At 36.1% G+C, this 19,641-nt stretch overlaps 1 protein-coding gene across 1 annotated transcript in view; it reads left to right on the top strand.

Moving 5' to 3' along the window:
• The first annotated feature begins 5,128 nt into the window (after positions 1 to 5,128).
• Positions 5,129 to 19,641, top strand: part of LOC144435358 (transient receptor potential cation channel subfamily M member 3-like) — a 50,067-nt gene continuing 35,554 nt past the window's right edge. The window contains exons 1-3 of the mRNA XM_078123954.1: positions 5,129 to 5,248; positions 11,068 to 11,211; positions 18,854 to 19,136. Coding sequence (XP_077980080.1) covers positions 11,122 to 11,211; positions 18,854 to 19,136 — 373 coding nt within the window. The 5' untranslated portion in view covers positions 5,129 to 5,248; positions 11,068 to 11,121. The remainder of the gene's footprint in view (positions 5,249 to 11,067; positions 11,212 to 18,853; positions 19,137 to 19,641) is intronic.

The raw sequence follows: 19,641 nt of genomic DNA, 5'->3' as shown, positions 1-19,641 counted from the left end.
ATATTGTCCACAGGTATTACTCTGATTCGTATAGACTCGGTATCCTGGAAAGTAGGTTAGGTCGTATGATCCCAACGTACGGCGCTGTTACTACAAAGCTTAGACAGAACTTAAAGTAGTCTATAAAGGAACGATCCGTATTGGTATCCGTCGATTTATTTACTTGTATATGAACAAGGTGAAAATTAAATGACCTCAGCTTTCTACAGCCGATTCACCCAATGAAAATCCCTTCTCGTTGTCATGTTAATTAGTTACGCTTTGCACCTTACATGCGTAGTTGCATGGCCAGATCAGGTTGTATTTGTTCTCTCGTATACATACAAAGGATGTATTACAACTGTCCAAGAGCCTTTCAAGGACCAGGATTTGCACTAGTGGTAAAAGAAAATATGTTTGCCGAGTTAGAAAAGTTCACTTCAGAGGAACAATTGAAGCTTGAAATCTTTTCTGATAGGATGACAAATAGTTTTAGATTCACCTGACTGGCGTTAAAGAATTTATAGTTGAAATACAGGCAAGCAGTGATAGTTTGCACAATTCATTGGCTTACTTATGTTTACTTATGTTGACTTTTTTTAAGAATAACCGATTTAAAGACAGGCCAAGTACGATGTAAGTCTAAAGGAAAATAAACACTCGGGGGAACGTTGCACCTCTCCCGGGTCAAGTACGTACACCTCAGTCATGTCCGGAATTTCGATGGTGTAAATTACCACTGTAAATCGTCAGTCAAACGCAAAGAAAAACTAAAGAAACATTTCTGCTTTGACTTTGAGTAAATCAATTCGAGATAACGTTGCAATAGTTGAACGTTTTAGGAATATATTTGATTAGTTTGAGTCCTATAAGAATCAACTGTCAAAAGTATTATGATGTAGTTTTTAAATTTGTTTGACTGTGTTTGAGATTTCATAGAGTAAAAAGACGGCCAGCAGAATGGGCGGAAACAAGAAATTCCGTATTGAGGTGAAACGTTCCATTATGCTTTGTCCGGATGCTGCCAACAATAGTGGAAAAGCTAGTGGACACTTGTTGAAGGAGAATTAGAAGACATGCCGTTGTTTTACAGCAGAGGTCGTAAAATTAACAAAGAGTCGAAATGCTGGCCTTGTCATTTTACGACAGCTTCTTGACAAGCTTTCGGACTTTCAGCTTTAACCGAGCGAGGTTTTAACACGAATACTGATCATCGCATGGTCATGGTAAAAATCTCGAGTTGATGATCGGCACCATTCTTTATCGATCATACCGACCAGGAAAGCTACCTGTAAAGGTTGATACAGTACTTTTACATGAAATAGTAAAGTTTATGATGTATATAAAGGTGATCATTATACACCCCAAAAACAAACAGTGATCAAGACCGGCTGCAAAAATGAACTATGGAACGTAATTTTATCAATCACATAAAAGTAATTTGTTAGTTAAAACCGTGTACAGTATAGTTCTCTTCAAATTGCAGTCACTGGTACAGCTTTGCTGTTATTGTGGATTGTATGCCGTGTATGAGGTACATAGATTGTAATTTGGGAACTTTCCAATCAGATAGTCAATTTTATTTACCGTGACTCGACTCTATTCACCGATTTGACAGATCAGAGTGATTGGCCCATAAACTGTTCACCTCTGCGATCATGGCCCGAGGCAAATAACGTACCCTCCGGCGATTTCATTGAAATCCAATACCTCTATATTTTCGTTCTTTCTTTGCAGTGGTTGGTGGAGTAAACAAACTGACTACTGGCGGAACATTAACTTTTGGTCTAGATATTTGGAACATTAACAAAGTTATAGCACTCAAACTTTGTTTTGGTGCTGTGGCACCCACAGTGAATTGTGTAACAGTATAGTATATTTATATTGATATTTTATAAGCATGACAGTGACTGTCAGTGTAACGTAAAAACTACAACATAATTTGTGAAGAATGTGACTCTTATCTGTCTTAAAATGTAAAGGATACACCTTGCATTGAAATACGTATACGTATTGTGGAAAGGTACTAGGTGTGCGTGTGGAGTAGATTGATTTTTGTAAGAAAGAAAGAATTGTTGTAATGAATGAATGAATGAATGAATGAATGAATGAATGAATGAATGAATGAATGAATGAATGAATGCAGTCCTATCTATTGTTGGTGGGTCGCAAGATAGATTAACTTTCACGTTATAGTCGAGAGAAATTTCTGACCCGCAAAATGGTGCAATATTTGATTCTGATTTGCAAAAAGAAATAGGTATTGGCTAGCGCTGTCCTTGTAAGGTGTTATTTTCATGACTTGTTTTTCTGAGTTTTGATATTGCCACTGACAAGGAAGTTTCTTCCTTGTCTATATTACGCAAACGAGAAAGTGATGTCAGATTCGTCTTCAGTGAATGGCTCAAACAAAACTAATTTCGCTTTAAACCAACATTAGATATTTTAAAGTTGCACTAGATGTTTTTTCTCCGCTCATACACCCAAGAAAACATTAACTGAAAATTATTAAAATACCTACAATTAGAATACGTTGATTTTTTCCATTAGTAGTACAGTCACATGTAAAATAGTGGTCACATGGGGGGGGGGGAGAGTGGTGGCGCTGATTTTATGGTGCGGGTCCAAAAATCAATTTAATTTGACTTATTGCATCATATTATACGTACATCTAGCTACAGGAGTACGTTTACCCACAGGTGATTCAATACTGTTCAGGGTGTACAATAACAGATCTAGAATAATTTCAACAACTATTCCACTTTGTAAATGTAGCTCATGCATTTTTTAAAATTACAATTCACCAACATGTCTGAATTGTCATATGTAGCTAGCCGCTGAAATTTGTACCCATAGGTATAATTATGGCATGTCTAACTCTATGGTAAGTGGTAGTTTGCACTATTTTTTACTGTCCATGAGAAAAACCGCCAAGTGCAAATGTTATTGTCATTTCTTACAAATCGTCCATTCAAAGTTGGTGGGCGTGGTACTTTACAGGGACTAGTCAAAATCCTAGCTTTTCAGCTTGGTATAGTAATGATGGCAATAAGCAGAGTCAAATGTCAATTACAGGGGCAGAGGCCTATTATAGGAACAATAGAAAGTGTTATTAAAGTTTAAATGAAATTCATATAGTGAATGAAAATAAATGAATCGATTCTTATATGGTATGGCTTGAAGCGTGTCAGTGACGGCGTAATTTGGTTCCGACGGTCGAGTGTTGACTGTCAGATCGTATTTGACGATATTCGTCATAACAAATGTACACTTAACTGCATGGTACAACCACTGTGACTACACTCACATGGTTTTATTTATCAACCCATGTCCGAACCCACGCGTGTATTTGAATCGCTTGCGTACTAGAGGTAACATAATACACCCTTTTCGAAATTGTTTTGGTGTTGTGACGGTTCCCAGCAGATTGCATTTTGTGCAATTATTTACATTTTTGTTTCATATTTCCCAGGCTCGTGTGTCATGTTATTGTTGTTGCAGTAGCCGTATCAATGCCGTACACTATTAATATGTATAGAGAACTAAAGGAAAACAATTACATGTACAGCGCAAGACTGACGATGGGGGCGCTATTATAATGTCTCATCGTTTCTCTTTGTCGATGACGTCCCTGAAAAGTACAGTCAACCCCAGACCACCATGTACCCGAGATTTTTGTCTGACTTCATTGCCCACTTTTCTTGTTAGATCTGGAACGGACGAATGAACGAACATTAAATTAAGCTAGCGAGTAATTTGTGAAGAACAACTTTCGTAAAAGATAAAGGATTGGTACATTGCATATTACTTATATAAAACGTTTAAATATTGAAAATTTTGTTTTGTTAAGTTTTGGATCAGCTGTTTACGTATACGCCACCTAGCACTGTCTTCATGCTATCTGAAATATGATATTATATTTATTTATTTATTTATTTATTCATTTATTCATTTATTTATTGGAATAAACTATGGATAGTAGTATAATTTACAGGCTCCAAAACTGGATGAAATGGAAACTCAGACAAATATCAAAATGTGATAAAATAAAAATACAGGATGACATGATGTCAAATCAGCATAATACAACTTTTAAAAAACGTACTATATAGTCATATTGAAGAAATATACCATGCATGATTAAAAATTCCAGTAGCTCATCAAACATTGTATAATACTTTCTTGCATCGGTTTGTATTAAGATGGTATTTATTTATTAAGATGGTATTTATTTATTATCAAAACAGAAAAGTAGCGTCTCCCAATTGAAAACCATCATCCGTAATATCGATTTTTGAGATCCATCGGCCAGTGGGGGCGCTATAAGCTGGTCACAGTCAGGGCCACCACTCTATTAGTTGTCAAGCTATGCGCTTCCTAGGTACAATTTGTATAACTTTTTGAAGGCGGTTTTACTCTTTACTGCAGGATTTGAGACATATAATAGGTGCATGGAACTTACAGACCCCATGTTCGGGAAATTTAGACTAAAAGGTGGACCCTTGCTTATTGTTTTGGAATTTACCGTGGAAAAGAAGGCCATTTTTGGCGGAATACTTCACCTTCCTACAGCGTTTGATATGCTGTCACTAGCACTCCCAGTGAATTAGTAACCAATTGCATCAACTATATTATATCTTTTCTTAATAACATGCTGAAAACTCTTGTTTTAATAATAATTTAGGTGTTGTTTAAATAATGATTGCAGAAATTGAAACCAACTTAAAAAGACAAAATAAAACTATTCTTCAAATCTGTAATGGCTGTACATCTGATAGGAAGAAATAAACAACACAGAGACCATTTGAAAAACATTGGAAAACCTGAACTAGACACTCACACAGAAAAAAACAAATAAAATAAAAATCTACCTACCCAATTTATTCTAAAATTGAGCGTAATAGGAACCACACATTTTTTTTTATTAGGACTAAGTTCTTTCAGGGACGTATAAATAGATATGTCCCTGTTTACACGTCCCTGGTTCTTTCCCCTCCACTGCACAATGCACCTCTGCGCTGCGGCACTGTCTATGGCAGCGTCTCTATCTCTCATCTATGGTCCAATGACGATTATTCGAATACGTCACGGTGGTATGCAAATGAAGATGTTTTAGCGCTAGATGACTGGGGGTTTATGTCCGAGTTTATGTCAGCACTCGGTGTAATATCGGTTGCATCGGTAAGTTGTGAAACCGACTTCAATTCTTATATCAGCATAAGCGAATTTAAGACACCGAGTGAGCTTGACTGACGATCGTGAGATTCAGGTAAGTCGTGAAATACAACAAAACCATGGAAGAAAAAACATTCTCGCTGAAATGTTGTATAAATCTGTCAACGATCCCACACTGGATCGGTTATAATTAGTACCAAGGTGTGGTCAGCTATACACCTCCCCGGTACACCTCATCCAGTACAAACAACTCGTAGTCTTCCTTTATCTTTTCACGATGTCTCCATACGCAAACTCACTACGCAATTGATGTAGGCTATATATACCTTACCTCGGAATGAACTTCTAAACCGGTCATGGCCGAGGGCATGAGGCGAAACACAAATGATCCCCCAATCTACCGTTATGGTTCAACCAAACCGTTTTACTAGTATGTCTTGTTTACCTCAAGTTGATACATTATTCACAATATCTCTACCATCGAGCAGTGTAGTGATATAGGAAACTTATGCATAAAAGTACATGTATCATCAACAACAACAACAACAACATCAACAACAACAACAACAACAACAACAACAACATACGAACAGTATTAAAAGACTGTTGTTTACACGATAAAGCCTACTGACTTCATATGAATGCCCTACATGTACTTTCACCGTATACTAGTATATGCATAAACATTGTACCTATACATCAGAAGCGAAAACCATTTGTAGTCTGAGTAACAAAGAGGGTATTCTTCAATACCAAGTCAGGCGAGACAACTAGATCATATTTATGTGTCACAGTATTCAGATCAGAAATTTACAGCCCATTGCATATGCTGCAGAAGTGTACACTGGTTATTTGCCATTGTTCGCTTGATTTCTTACATTATATAATATCCCTTTCAAACTGTTTTGGTAGCGCAATCAGTCTTGTGGTATTAAATTCCTCGGATCTGCGGTTGCCGGTGTGATGCGCCAAAGTTTCTCATCTCAAAAGTTTCCGGATTGGGTCATTGCACATGCACATATTAGTCGTACATATCAATGAGATTATCTACGATATTTCTTCCGTGTGCTATGAACTGACGTTAACCCTGCTGCTCCATGATCAAGCAAGACCTCAGTTGGTAGTAGCACCCCGTAACCCCAGGCACTTTGCGACATATTCCATCGCTTTTAGTTAGCAGAACAACCCTTCTTGCAACTAGACTAGGTAACTGTCGACAGCACTACACATGTATAATATTACATGTAATGATAGTACAGCGAGAACAAGAATAGTGTATGCTAAATAAAAGCAGAAATTAACTTGCATCGAGATTTGTCCTTTCCGTGACCCTTTGTACTATGACACTAACAGCAAGTAATTGATAGATATCGGTTAGAGGTACATGTAGACAAACATTTTATGACGTGCGATCATGCATTTCTAACATGTCTCTGAATAGGGTATATGACTCCGAGTCGATATTGCACACTTCGGATATGCCGTTTCAACATTAGGGTAAACCCCTGGGATACATCATTTATTTACAACGACAAAAATTGTATGTTGCCGATAACATGGCCTCAGAAAATAGGATAGGTAGGTCGGGAGTTTATTTTATTTTATTTTATCTTTTTACACTGTAATTAATGATTTTATTAGAAAACTATTCCCATAAACAATCAACATGCCGGTCTGAATACATCTTCTGTAATACTTTGATGACATTAGTATGGACATCACTGGGGAAAGAAAACAGACATGCATGAATGTCAAGGGGACACATTTTTTCTTATCTTTTTCTTCTAAATGTTAAAAAAAATGTTTAGGGTCGGGGGCTTAAACTAGGGTCAATCGGTTTATCGAAAACACAATTTTTGGGGGACTCATGACCTGTATTGCGTTGTTCTGAGCAGAACTAGCATGACAGATGCAAGCATTAGACAGATGAGATTGACCCCATGACCTCTGGGATACTCTCCATAAATGACACGTAATATAGATGGGATGACGTCTACGGAAGCGTATTAGTGCCAAGTTGTAAGGAAAAAAATAAAATTTAAAATCTCGTAATTACGAGATTTCAATTCTCGTAATTACGACTTTTTTCTCGTAATTACGACTTTTTTCTCGTAATTACGACTTTTCAATTCTCGTAATTACGACTTTTCGATTCTCGTAATTACGACTTTTTGAATCTCGTAATTACGAGAATCGTAAAGACATTTCGATTCTCGTAATTACGTCGCAATTCTCCGGTAAGTTGATATCTAACTGGAAAAATCACACTGCCATTTTAAGTTCATGTTATAAGCAACAGCTGAGTTCTCAACAACACCCGATCATCGGGTAGTAAGTACATTTAAGGTGAACTGAACACTCTAATATAAGTCCAGTGAAATTACATAACACCTATAGGTTAAACAAAGAAATGGCAATGAAGTAACGTGTTCACATATGTACACACATATACTGGATGCAACAAGAAGTTAGTAGGTTCACTGCAATGTTTAAACAGGCAATCTGTCAATGAACTTAGCCAAATAATAAACACAAAACAAGAATTCCAGAACAACAAGAATTCTTCATCAGCAAAGAATTTGTTCAAATAATGGAGTCCAATATTAAACATATAGATATTCTTCCGAAATTCGGACACAACTCCAACTTATATCCAATGATGAAGATGTAGGGAAAGTGTCCAATACAAGACAGGATTACGACTGATGAAGGACCTAACGGCCGGTCCGAAACGTCTTAAAAGAAGGATCAATAAAGTTTCTATCTGGGGACGTCTCGCCAATGCCTTCCTACTAACACCCTGATATACCAGGGTCAATAACCTCGACAAACCGGTCACTTGGCTAACTGACCCTCAAACCAATATTATTATACCATACCAAATACATATATTCAAGTATTTATCAACCGTTGAAAAGGTCTCCACACATTTGCAAACTTGATCGAGCGACCTACGGTGCCACGTTATTGAATTTTAAATTTCAAAACCGTATAAATCTGATTTACCTTAATGAAGAAAATTCTAAACTAAAGTTGTGAATTTTACCAAATATCAGATGGTAAATACTATTTTCTTCAATTTCAAATCCATTATTGATTAATTTTGCCGACATATAATGAAAGAATATTCTTCGCTGTTTTAATGCACTCGAGTTTTTTTTTAAAGAAACGAAAAACGCAATCAAATCATACAAACCGGTTACTGTGTCAAACACTCTATAGTACATCTGCTTAGTACATCAAAATCATAAGATTCGTATCTGAACAATTCAAAAATTGAAAAATAACAAACAATAAAAAATCATAATTTCATAATTACGACGATCAAAAAGTCGTAATTACGAGAATCGTAAAGTCGTAAATACGAGAATAGAAAAGTCGTAATTACGAGAATCAAAAAGTCGTAATTACGAGAATCGAAAAGTCGTAATTACGAGAATCGAAAAGTCGTAATTACGAGAATCGAAAAGTCGTAATTACGAGAATCAGAAAGTCGTAATAACGAGAATCGAAAAGTCGTAATTACGAGAATCGAAAAGTCGTAATTACGAGAATCGAAAAGTCGTAATTACGAGAATCGAAAAGTCGTAATTACGAGAATCAAAAAGTCGTAATTACGAGAATCTTTTAGAACGATTCTCGTAATTACGACTCGGAGAATTAAACCTGTGATTATTATGAAAATCTAAAACATGTATATATTAGTAAAGTTCATGTTCGTATAAAACATGTGGCGTCTTACGATGTTTTTATCACCATGCATGGCAGCATGTGACCTATTTTTGATCAGCAAGGCGCAAGCTCCAAATACATTTTATGCACTTCGTTGAAAGCGCTTAGAATGTAGTACTATATAAGGGTAAAGTTACTTGATGGAGGGGGGCGAAGAAAATGGCATAAAAACAAGTTACTTTCCGAATTTTAAGGCTGTGACTATTTTGATGTGATTGCTTATATTTTCCATGTTACCTCTAACTCCATTCCTCCGCAGCAAACCAAAAACAAAACAATACTACATATTTGATAATGAGAGGGTGATGTGCCCCTTCTAAATATGGACCTTGGGAATCCCAAAAGTCAAATGGTTCACTCCTAAATCCCGCGCTCAGAGTGATAACTGACTTGCTACTAACTGTTGTTGGCTTACCACATGTATCATCAAAAAGTCGTAATTACGAGAATCGAAAAGTCGTAATTACGAGAATCAAAAAGTCGTAATTACGAGAATTGTCGAGGTTATTGACCCTGGTATATCAGGGTGTTAGTAGGAAGGCATTGGCGAGACGTCCCCAGATAGAAACTTTATTGATCCTTCTTTTAAGACGTTTCGGACCGGCCGTTAGGTCCTTCATCAGTCGTAATCCTGTCTTGTATTGGACACTTTCCCTACATCTTCATCATTGGATATAAGTTGGAGTTGTGTCCGAATTTCGGAAGAATATCTATATGTTTAATATTGGACTCCATTATTTGAACAAATTCTTTGCTGATGAAGAATTCTTGTTGTTCTGGAATTCTTGTTTTGTGTTTATTATTTGGCTAAGTTCATTGACAGATTGCCTGTTTAAACATTGCAGTGAACCTACTAACTTCTTGTTGCATCCAGTATATGTGTGTACATATGTGAACACGTTACTTCATTGCCATTTCTTTGTTTAACCTATAGGTGTTATGTAATTTCACTGGACTTATATTAGAGTGTTCAGTTCACCTTAAATGTACTTACTACCCGATGATCGGGTGTTGTTGAGAACTCAGCTGTTGCTTATAACATGAACTTAAAATGGCAGTGTGATTTTTCCAGTTAGATATCAACTTACCGGAGAATTGCGACGTAATTACGAGAATCGAAATGTCTTTACGATTCTCGTAATTACGAGATTCAAAAAGTCGTAATTACGAGAATCGAAAAGTCGTAATTACGAGAATTGAAAAGTCGTAATTACGAGAAAAAAGTCGTAATTACGAGAATCGAAAAGTCGTAATTACGAGATTTGAAAAGTCGTAATTACGAGAAAAAAGTCGTAATTACGAGAAAAAAGTCGTAATTACGAGAATTGGAATCTCGTAATTACGAGATTTTAAATTTTATTTTTTTCCTTACAACTTGGCACTAATACGCTTCCGTAGACGTCGTATGGATATTCAGATGTTTGAATATGCAAATATGTGTAATAGAAATGATACGTCGTAACAAGTTAAGGAGGCATTCTAGGAATCCGCTCTCTAATTTATAGTATAGGGACTTGTCAGTTTCTTCGGTTGGGGAGCTCAGAAACGGCCTATGGATTTTCATCGGTACTACAAAATGTGCTTGACCAATCTCCCCGCAAACTTTTAGATAGTATAATTATACCCCCCAGTGTTGTTTTACTAGGAGGGCTATTAGACAAACGCAGACAAAACAGATGTCACCAGTGCCTCTGATCGCCGACGTTATCGGAGACCACACGAAAGGGAGGAAGTACTCTGGGGGATATGGCTCGTTTTATTTATAAAGGTAATTTTAGGGTGTCCATTGGCTTTCAGGTAACATTTTCACAGCTTTGTACAGTTAGGTTTAATATAACGTATAACTAATTACATGGTATGACATGTACAGTACTGCAAATACTATTACGGTATGTAATACATATACTAAGTATATGTGGTTGTTAGACAAGAGTCCATCTGGACATCACTCTAAATAAAGTAACAGTAACAGTAAGGGTGGAGGTATAAGAAACGAGAACAGGACAAAACACTTCAGTTTAGACAAAAACACACACTTTCATCACAATCCAAAACACTATGACTTACTGAACACATTCAAACCAGGATAACCTCCATTCCCATCAATCAACATACCACTCAGCCGAAGAAACTGACCATTCCCTTACTCTATCGAATGTTTTACTCTCATTTCTCTTAAAGGAAACATATCCCGCAGTGCTCCTGAACTTGCATATTTTTAAAACATAGCGGACGATGACTTCGATCCCGGAGAAATCGATCTTCGAGCTTCGACACATGGAAGGTGGTACAGACAATGCTGGTTTCGTCGACGAACAGAAACAAGTAAGTTATGCACATCTAGCCAACGAAGGTTCTTTCTTAACTTCTATGCTTCATACATGTACCAAATTGCCACAGACTTGCCTCAAATAAACCAGTAGTCGAATAAATAGGAAATCACCCGTTTCACTAACTCGCTGTAGTATCCTGCTTGAGCCAAATTGTTCGATAGTTTCCACCTGTACAGATAGGTTATGTTATGGTTCTATCTACCTACCTATCCATCCATCCATCTGTGTGTGTGTGTGTGTGTGTGTGTGTGTGTGTGTGTGTGTGTGTGTGTGTGTGTGTGTGTGTGTGTGTCAGCTCGCGCGCATATGTACATGTCTGTCTGACAACATCATCATCACAACTGTGAAAGATCTGCTATCGGCAGAATATGGTTGACAACTAAAACTATTGTAGATTACAGGGCCGTAGCCTGACCAAATTGCCAAGGGGGCAGAACTTTGTCTCGGTGCAATCTTGCTAATTTACATAATTTTGCATGTAATTTACATAATATATATTTTAGCATACGCAATTAAATATCATATGTAAGGCCAGAACAATAAAAAATGCTGGTCAACGGGTAACCTAACCCATCATCATTGGGTTTACTAGTAGGTCGATTTCATTTTTTCACAATGCTTGACAAGGATAAAACAAACCATATATAATGATAGCAAAACATTTCAGGTCGAGTTTAGATAGAACTTATTCAGTCATCTTGATACTATCTCATGCAATTTGTCTGCATAGCTACAGTTAGGAAATGTACATAATTTACGGTTAAACAAATGGTGTAGTTCCTCTCACCCTCTCTTCTCAAAACATTGGCCCCGCCAATTGAAACTCAAGCATTATTTTAGCCACCCCTTCTATCACCTACACTACAGTGGAGATATAAAATCATATGGTACAATGATGCATTGGAAGGAGACAACTCCAAGAGACGTTCCCTTTAAAGTTTTAGTTGTTTTATTTACAATGGTGTTTCTAGTCTGTTCTCTATGGTGGTCTGAGCACTAATGCTACATTGCTAGAAAACATGTTCAGAAACATTTTATAGTTTTAAAAAGCCCATCAGTTTGGAGAAGATTTAAATACAAACAGTTGACAGACAGCGGAGCTAAAAATGTTTCATAATAAGCATCAGGAAACAAAAATTTAAAAATTACAATTTACACGTCTTATTAATGACGAATCCCACACTACCTGACTTTTCTCTGTGTCTGTGGATGGCAGAAGAGAAATTTATTAATTTGAAGTTTCCATATAAGACACTACGCTTATGTTACAGATGTCATTATGAGCAATACAAATGAAAACTATTAGATTCAATATACACTTGTAAATTTGAATTAGCAGACTTTCATAATGAACCATGGTATTAGAACTGAAGTATATAGTCTATGAAATTAATGAATCAAATGTTGTGATGTGTTCATGATATTTTACATCAGGGTTTACAGATCACTCTCATTTCAAATACAGGCAATTACAGTAGGCTGGCTTTGATTTTGTCTGACCAGGTAGTACACAATGTAAAAGGCATACACCCCAAAAGCAATGAAGGAATTAAATCGACAATCGGAAAATTATGCCTGGTTCAAATTATTATTTAGTTTTGAGACCTATAAAGAACAATTTTAAAGGTTGTGGTATTGGGTTAGTGTTTGACTTTGTACATACAAGTAACAATATAAGGTAAAAGACTACTACATAGTTGCACAAGTCAAAAATTATCTCAGTCTAATCCATCGGTTAATAGTGCATCTGCTAACAATCCGCATCTCAGTTTACAGAAGTTGATGCACCTTTCATCTGCGCCGATCCCAACAACACCATTGTCATAGCTGATACCAAACCACTCCATGAAACAACAAAAAAGATAACAGCATTATATTAACAATGGCTTACATGTTTAACATTACAACAAGTCATTGAGAATGACATAGTTCCCGCTATGATTGGGTTTTAAGGAATTATTACTACTCTGATCATGCAACAACACTTGTTAACCTAAATCAAACAGACTTAGATATGTTGTGTCGGCTTGTTGGACATGGAACATACCTACAACAATAAAGGATGGGTCGGGTATGGGGGATCGTATCACGATGAAAATGGATATGCACATGTATGTCATAGAACACTGTCCTAATACCAACTTTGAATGAGATCTGTTCAAGCATGTCTGAGTTATGGCTTTGGACATAGAAAAATCGCAAACAAAATGGCTGCCAGGCGGCCATATTGGATCATATCACAACAACAATGAATATGCACATATATGTCATAGAACACTGTCCTAATACCAACTTTGAATGAGATCTGTTCAAGCATGTCTAAGTTATGGCTTTGGACATGGAAAATTCACAAACAAAATGGCTGCTAGGTGGCCATATTGGATCGTATCATGACAATAAATGGATATGCACATGTATGTCATAGAACACTGTCCTAATACCAACTTTGAATGAGATCTGTTCAAGCATGTCTGAGTTATGGCTTTGGACATAGAAAAATCACAAACAAAATGGCTGCCAGGCGGCCATATTGGATCGTATAACAACAACAATGAATATGCACATGCCTACCAGATGTTATTATGGCAAAAACACACTAGCATTTGGTTGTTGGACTTAGTCATGGTTGCTAGGGCCAATTGTGTCAAAATATTTTGAATGAAATTTACAGAATAACACTTCAAGAAACCTCTCACCAAACGTCAGTCTTATTATTAACCGCATACTTTTGGAGATATAATTTTTTGACCAATTCACCTTTTTATACTTAATTTTCATATTGCTGGTGGGATTAACCATAGACCCTCCACCATGGTGGGGGTCTATTGATTAACGTATAACATTTCTTCATCTCTACACTCCTAAATGCATCCGCATTAAATTTCAGCCAAATCCTCAGAGTAGTTTTTGAATAAAACTACCTAGTATTTTTATTTCAAGTCTTTTGACCAAAAATGACAATTTTGGCCCTAATCACACACCTGTGATGCTATTATTTGCTTTGAACACTTTCCCAACTAGATACCAAACCTAAAGTAATGTCCCCACCAAATACCAAGGACATTGGTCTGGTAGTTTTTGAGTTATAAAACATACACACATACAAACGTACGACCTACATGTATACCACAGAACCTTATCAGTTGTTTTTGAAATTGTTGTCATCAAAGTAACTTCAGCAACTAGATTATTGGGAGAAATTTAGTTAAATAGATTTTATTTATTAGAATGTTTTGGTCATGCAATAAGAACCATTATACTACTATGCTTTACCGACCTGATGAATATTTTCAAGAAGATTTTGTTTTATAAAAATGATTTAAAAAATTGATATTTTATATTAAACATCTAGTAAACAAAATTTTAGTGCAACCCTTCATATCACTATACTATATGTTTATTATAAGTATAGAATAACAGTATATTTTGTATCTTATACATTTGTATTCATATAATGTACATGTGTATCGTAATACAATAGGAACACATAACACATTGATTACAATTTACATAACATGCATTTGTAATTAACAAATTACCTCTTCCCTAAACAATGGCTTACATCTGAGATGGTACAATGGCAATGATGATATTGTTAATTTTGATCGATTCCAATTGTGCAAACGGCATTTTCTGGAACTAAAACACACATGTAACCATAAATGAAGTGGCTTACCTTGCACTTCGCCGTTTATCAGACTATAGGTCCACGAGCGATGATTGTTTTCAGTGTTACGTTCAATCATTGTTGATGTTGATATGCTAACGACTATTTGCCGGCCTCCGTTAAACTCTTTCCATAGTTATAAATCGCTCTCACTCTCTCCACAAGGCTTTTGAGAATACTGGTATACCACCACAGTGTGTTTCATAAAACACGATCACTCCATTGAAGACGCATAACTTTCACGATTGTCAGAACATGACTCGACGAACCAAAAACTGTTTGGCCGTGCTGATAAACACAAAGGCCAACTTTTATATCATAACCCCTGCGTGACCTAATGGTAAAGTCCACTTCTCAAAGGTACACGAGCAGCAAGGGTGAAGGGCTCGTCCACTGCAGTCATTGCCCAAAGATATATATATAAAAACTGCTTGCGTGGAAGAATCTTACTTTGAAATAGATCGAATCAAAATGCATGAAACTCGTCTTAACATGCACGGAAGAAACATTTTTTTGGTGTGTGTAGCGTTGTGAGGCCAGAAAAAAAAGCTGTTCAACGGGCAACATAACCCGACACATCGGGTAGGTAGGTCGATTTTTTTTTACAAAGATGTAAAAACAAACCACATGTAATGATGGCAAAACATTTGAAGTTGAGTTTACATTGTACTTATTCATTCATTTTGATCTTATCTCTTGCAATTTGTCTGTATGGCAATTGATTTCCACCAGCTCTTGTTAGGAAATGTGTACAATTTACGGTTAAACAAATTTTGTATCTCCTCTCAAAATATGTTAAGACCCGCTAAATGAAACTCCAGAATTATTTTAGCCACTCCGTCTGTCACCTACACTATAGAGGAGATATAAAATTATATATGGTAGCACAGGTACAATGATGCATTAACAATAAGTGATAATCAACTACAATAACAGTCCAAATGATATTACTTGACAAAGGATGTGCATTTCACATGGATACTTGTAAGGAGATGTCTCATAATGAGCTCTGATCTATGAAGGGAGGTACTTAGTCAGGAGAGAAAGACAATTATTACCGTGATTGCTACTGATTGGAAGGATACATCCTCAAAAATGCAAACTTTTTTGAAAATAAGACAATATAGGAGGCCATTTAGAGGCATAAAATATCAAACCGAAATCATAATTTAAAGTTTTACAAAGCTTGAATGTAGTTTTAAAATACCAGAATTGAGAGACAATTATGACATACAGTACATTTTATCTGGCTATGAAGTGTATTTTGTTGTGGCAAAGCTGAAAGATATTTTGCAGATGTGGTAAATGACTTCTCCTGAACTTTAATTTGATTCCAAAAAAATCATGAATAAAGAAAGAGTAAAACATTTGAAGACTTTCAGACTATCAGACTTTTGATGGCCCAATGACTGCCCTTCCCATGGTCATAAAGTTTTGCTCATTTCGTTTAGTGAATATTGGATATGCAACAGTTTAATTTTATCTCAATTGATGCTTGTATGCATCATCAGAGCCAAGTAAACCACTGATAGTACATAATTTGGAATTGACTCAAATGTATATTGTTACATGTACTATTCAGAAAATATAAAGAAATTCCCTTAATTTTGAAACAAAGTGTGCATTTCACTGACATGCAAAGCCAGCATGAGGATATTTTGCCCATCACCAAAAAAAATATCAAAAAATTGAAATGCCAAAAATATGGGTAGGTAGGGCCCGTTGAACAGCTTTTTTTTTCTGGCCTAACGTTCAATTATATGACGTGTTCATAACACGAACTAATCCTGATCACCCAGACTCCTTTTGCGCGGATATGCAACCCGGACCATGCAAGCTGGTGAGCATTACGTAATGTGCGTGACCTCTGTTCTGGAAAACGACACGATGGCTGTGTGTTTGGACCGAGGAGCCCATGAGAAATGCACGGTAAGTAACCTGCCAAACAGTTAATTGTCCTGTTTATAGACGTGCACGCGTTTCGCTCAAAAGCAAAGGACGACTTACGTCGTATGCAAGCAGGACTAAGTTGTTGTATGACTGAGTTTGTGGATAAAACGTCATATCACTTTATCAGCGAAAGCTAGTATATGTTTTATGCAAACTTCATGACAATCATGACAATCCTTCCATTGTTTGTATTGCAGTCGTTCTAAGTTCTATCTGACGGTGTTTGTATTTATCATCCGTATTGACGTTATTAGTACTACTCATTTATAGATATAAATATCGTACTTCTGTATTAAACGTCGGTGCTTTATGGCTCAGTGTTTGCCTGCCAGAAATATTATACATTACTATTCTGTTCCATGCAATGGCTTGGATTGGTGAACAAACCATTCACACCAAAGGAAATTCATTACATTCAAAAGGTTTACATCATGCATTCATTTACATGTCATTACCATTCTGTCAAGATACATTGTACATATATTTTAGCATCATTTTCCCAACTGCACTAAGTACTCTAGTAGTACATGTATCTTATATTATCATATGAAGACACAAATTCACTGTTGAAAGACAAAAATCCCACGCATCATTATTAATCAAAAGTTAAGATAGCCTTCTGAAATATTTTAGAATTTATTTCTCAAATTTCAATTAGTCAAAATCTGGACTCCTAAATTAATAATTATTTATTCCCAAAATATATATCATGTACATAAGATAACAAAACACATTTACCAGTCCAGATGAATATGTATAATATATCAATAACTAAGGGGAAAGGGGAATGAAAATATTTGTCTTGCAACTAAACTAGTCATATATACAGTACATTTGACATTGACAATAAATACTATCTCGGCATAACTGCCATATGTCAAATGTGACAAACTAAATCTTGGATCATCAAAATTAACACACTATGACATAGTATAAAGATACGCCCAATTTGAATTAACCGAATATAGACATTTTTTAAACTCTCATTTAAACCCTGACTGGCGCGGCAGTGGATGTTCCTGATATTCAATGGTAGTCTATTCCATATTTTTGTGGTGCATTCTTTATGTGAAACTGACCCTACTTGTGTGTGCCGCTTGGAATACATAAATCATTGCTTGTACTTGCCTTGTTGAGTAGGAATGACTCATTGGAGTAAAATAATTGTGAATATCTTTGGAAGACTACATGTATTGTGTAAAGAATTTCTCGTGAACAAATTTAACAATGTTTAATTTGTTGAAATAATATCTGTCACATACACATTGATATAATATTTCACGCAGTGTATATGTCAAACAGGACATTAATTCGAAATATTCTTTCCTTTTTTCAGGTAATGAATCAGATGGATTGGTAGAGCTACAAAGGCACCAGTGTTGTCTATGGAATAAGCCAAGAACACCTGTATATGACACCCCCCCCCCCCCCCAACACTCAACTAAATAAAAAGAAAACAAATAAATAATAGGTTACTTTATAAAATCCACGATCCTGAACCAATTCTAGAGTCCTTGTGTCATGCAGAGCATTTATAAGCTGTTCAACTATGCAACAATTTCAGAAACTGTTAGGCAATTCAATCCTGCAGCTGACACACCCCTTTCAGCTGCAGGACAAGTCCTGCATCTGACACACCCCTTTCAGCTTCAGGACAAGTCCTGCAACTGACACAAACCTGAATCTTTTTCAATTTTACTGATTATGAGGGAAATTTGATAAAATTAATAAATATCTTAATTCAGATGTAATTTTAACACATTTTGATGGAAATATTTTGAAAAATACATTGCAGTGTGTTGATTTCATTATTTCACTGGAATCTTTGCAGTATATGAAAGGGTTTGACTACAGTAAACAAAACTTGAAAATTGTCATGGGAATATGTCAAAATTGATACCGTACACTCATTTATGAATCTTTCGTATGAAAATAATCTAAAAATGTGTACTTTTCGGAAGGTGGAAAATAGTTTTCGGGCTGTTAATTGTGGTTTTTCTGTCATTTCTTTGTATAGTCTCATCCCTTACCGAAAGATGACTTTACCAAATGGAAGGTTGTTAAATCCATATTCTACAGAAAGAAGCAGGCTGACCTTGACAGCGTTTATTCAAAGCTATTGTCATGGTTAAAATGCATCATGGATGACGACATAGACGGTACTTGTGCCGGAAAAAACCCTATTCCTGATGTCATTCCTGATGTCATCTACTGCATTATGTCGACAGAGGATAAGGTGAAGCGACCGAAGCCTATGAAAAAATTCCTGTATAAATTGGTTGAAAGCGCATTATTGACTGGTAAGGTGCAATATTGACTTTTAGCTCACATGATTGACTGGTAACTTTTAATAGTGCCCTATAGCTTACTATTGTCATGAATGGCATGATGTAATATTGACTTCAAGCTTCAAACATTAATGCCCTATAGTTCGCAATATTCACTTATAGAGAGAACATGATTGACTTGTAAGTTGCAATATTGACTTGCAGCCTACATTAATGACCGATATAGATCGCAATATTGAAGTTATTGACATACAGATACAATAACACGATTGACTTGTAAGTTGTAGTTATACTGACTCGTAGCTTAAGCTTACTGTAACATTATATACGAGCGGTCACGAGGGAAACAATACGTGTAATTCCTCAAAGATAAACTTTGCGTTGGTTGTCTGATGTAACTTATTGATTTCCAGCTGACATAACACCGGTATGTTGCAATATTGACTTAAAGTTAAACAATAACACCTTGGCAATACCACAATTATTGCCTGCCCTAGGACTGGCATTCTTTACCAAG

The sequence above is a fragment of the Glandiceps talaboti genome, chromosome 5 (genome assembly GCF_964340395.1).
Source record: "Glandiceps talaboti chromosome 5, keGlaTala1.1, whole genome shotgun sequence".
NCBI classification, from domain to species: Eukaryota; Metazoa; Hemichordata; class Enteropneusta; family Spengelidae; genus Glandiceps; species Glandiceps talaboti.
Note: the sequence above shows the minus strand (reverse complement) of the source record. Positions and strands in the feature narration are given on the sequence as shown.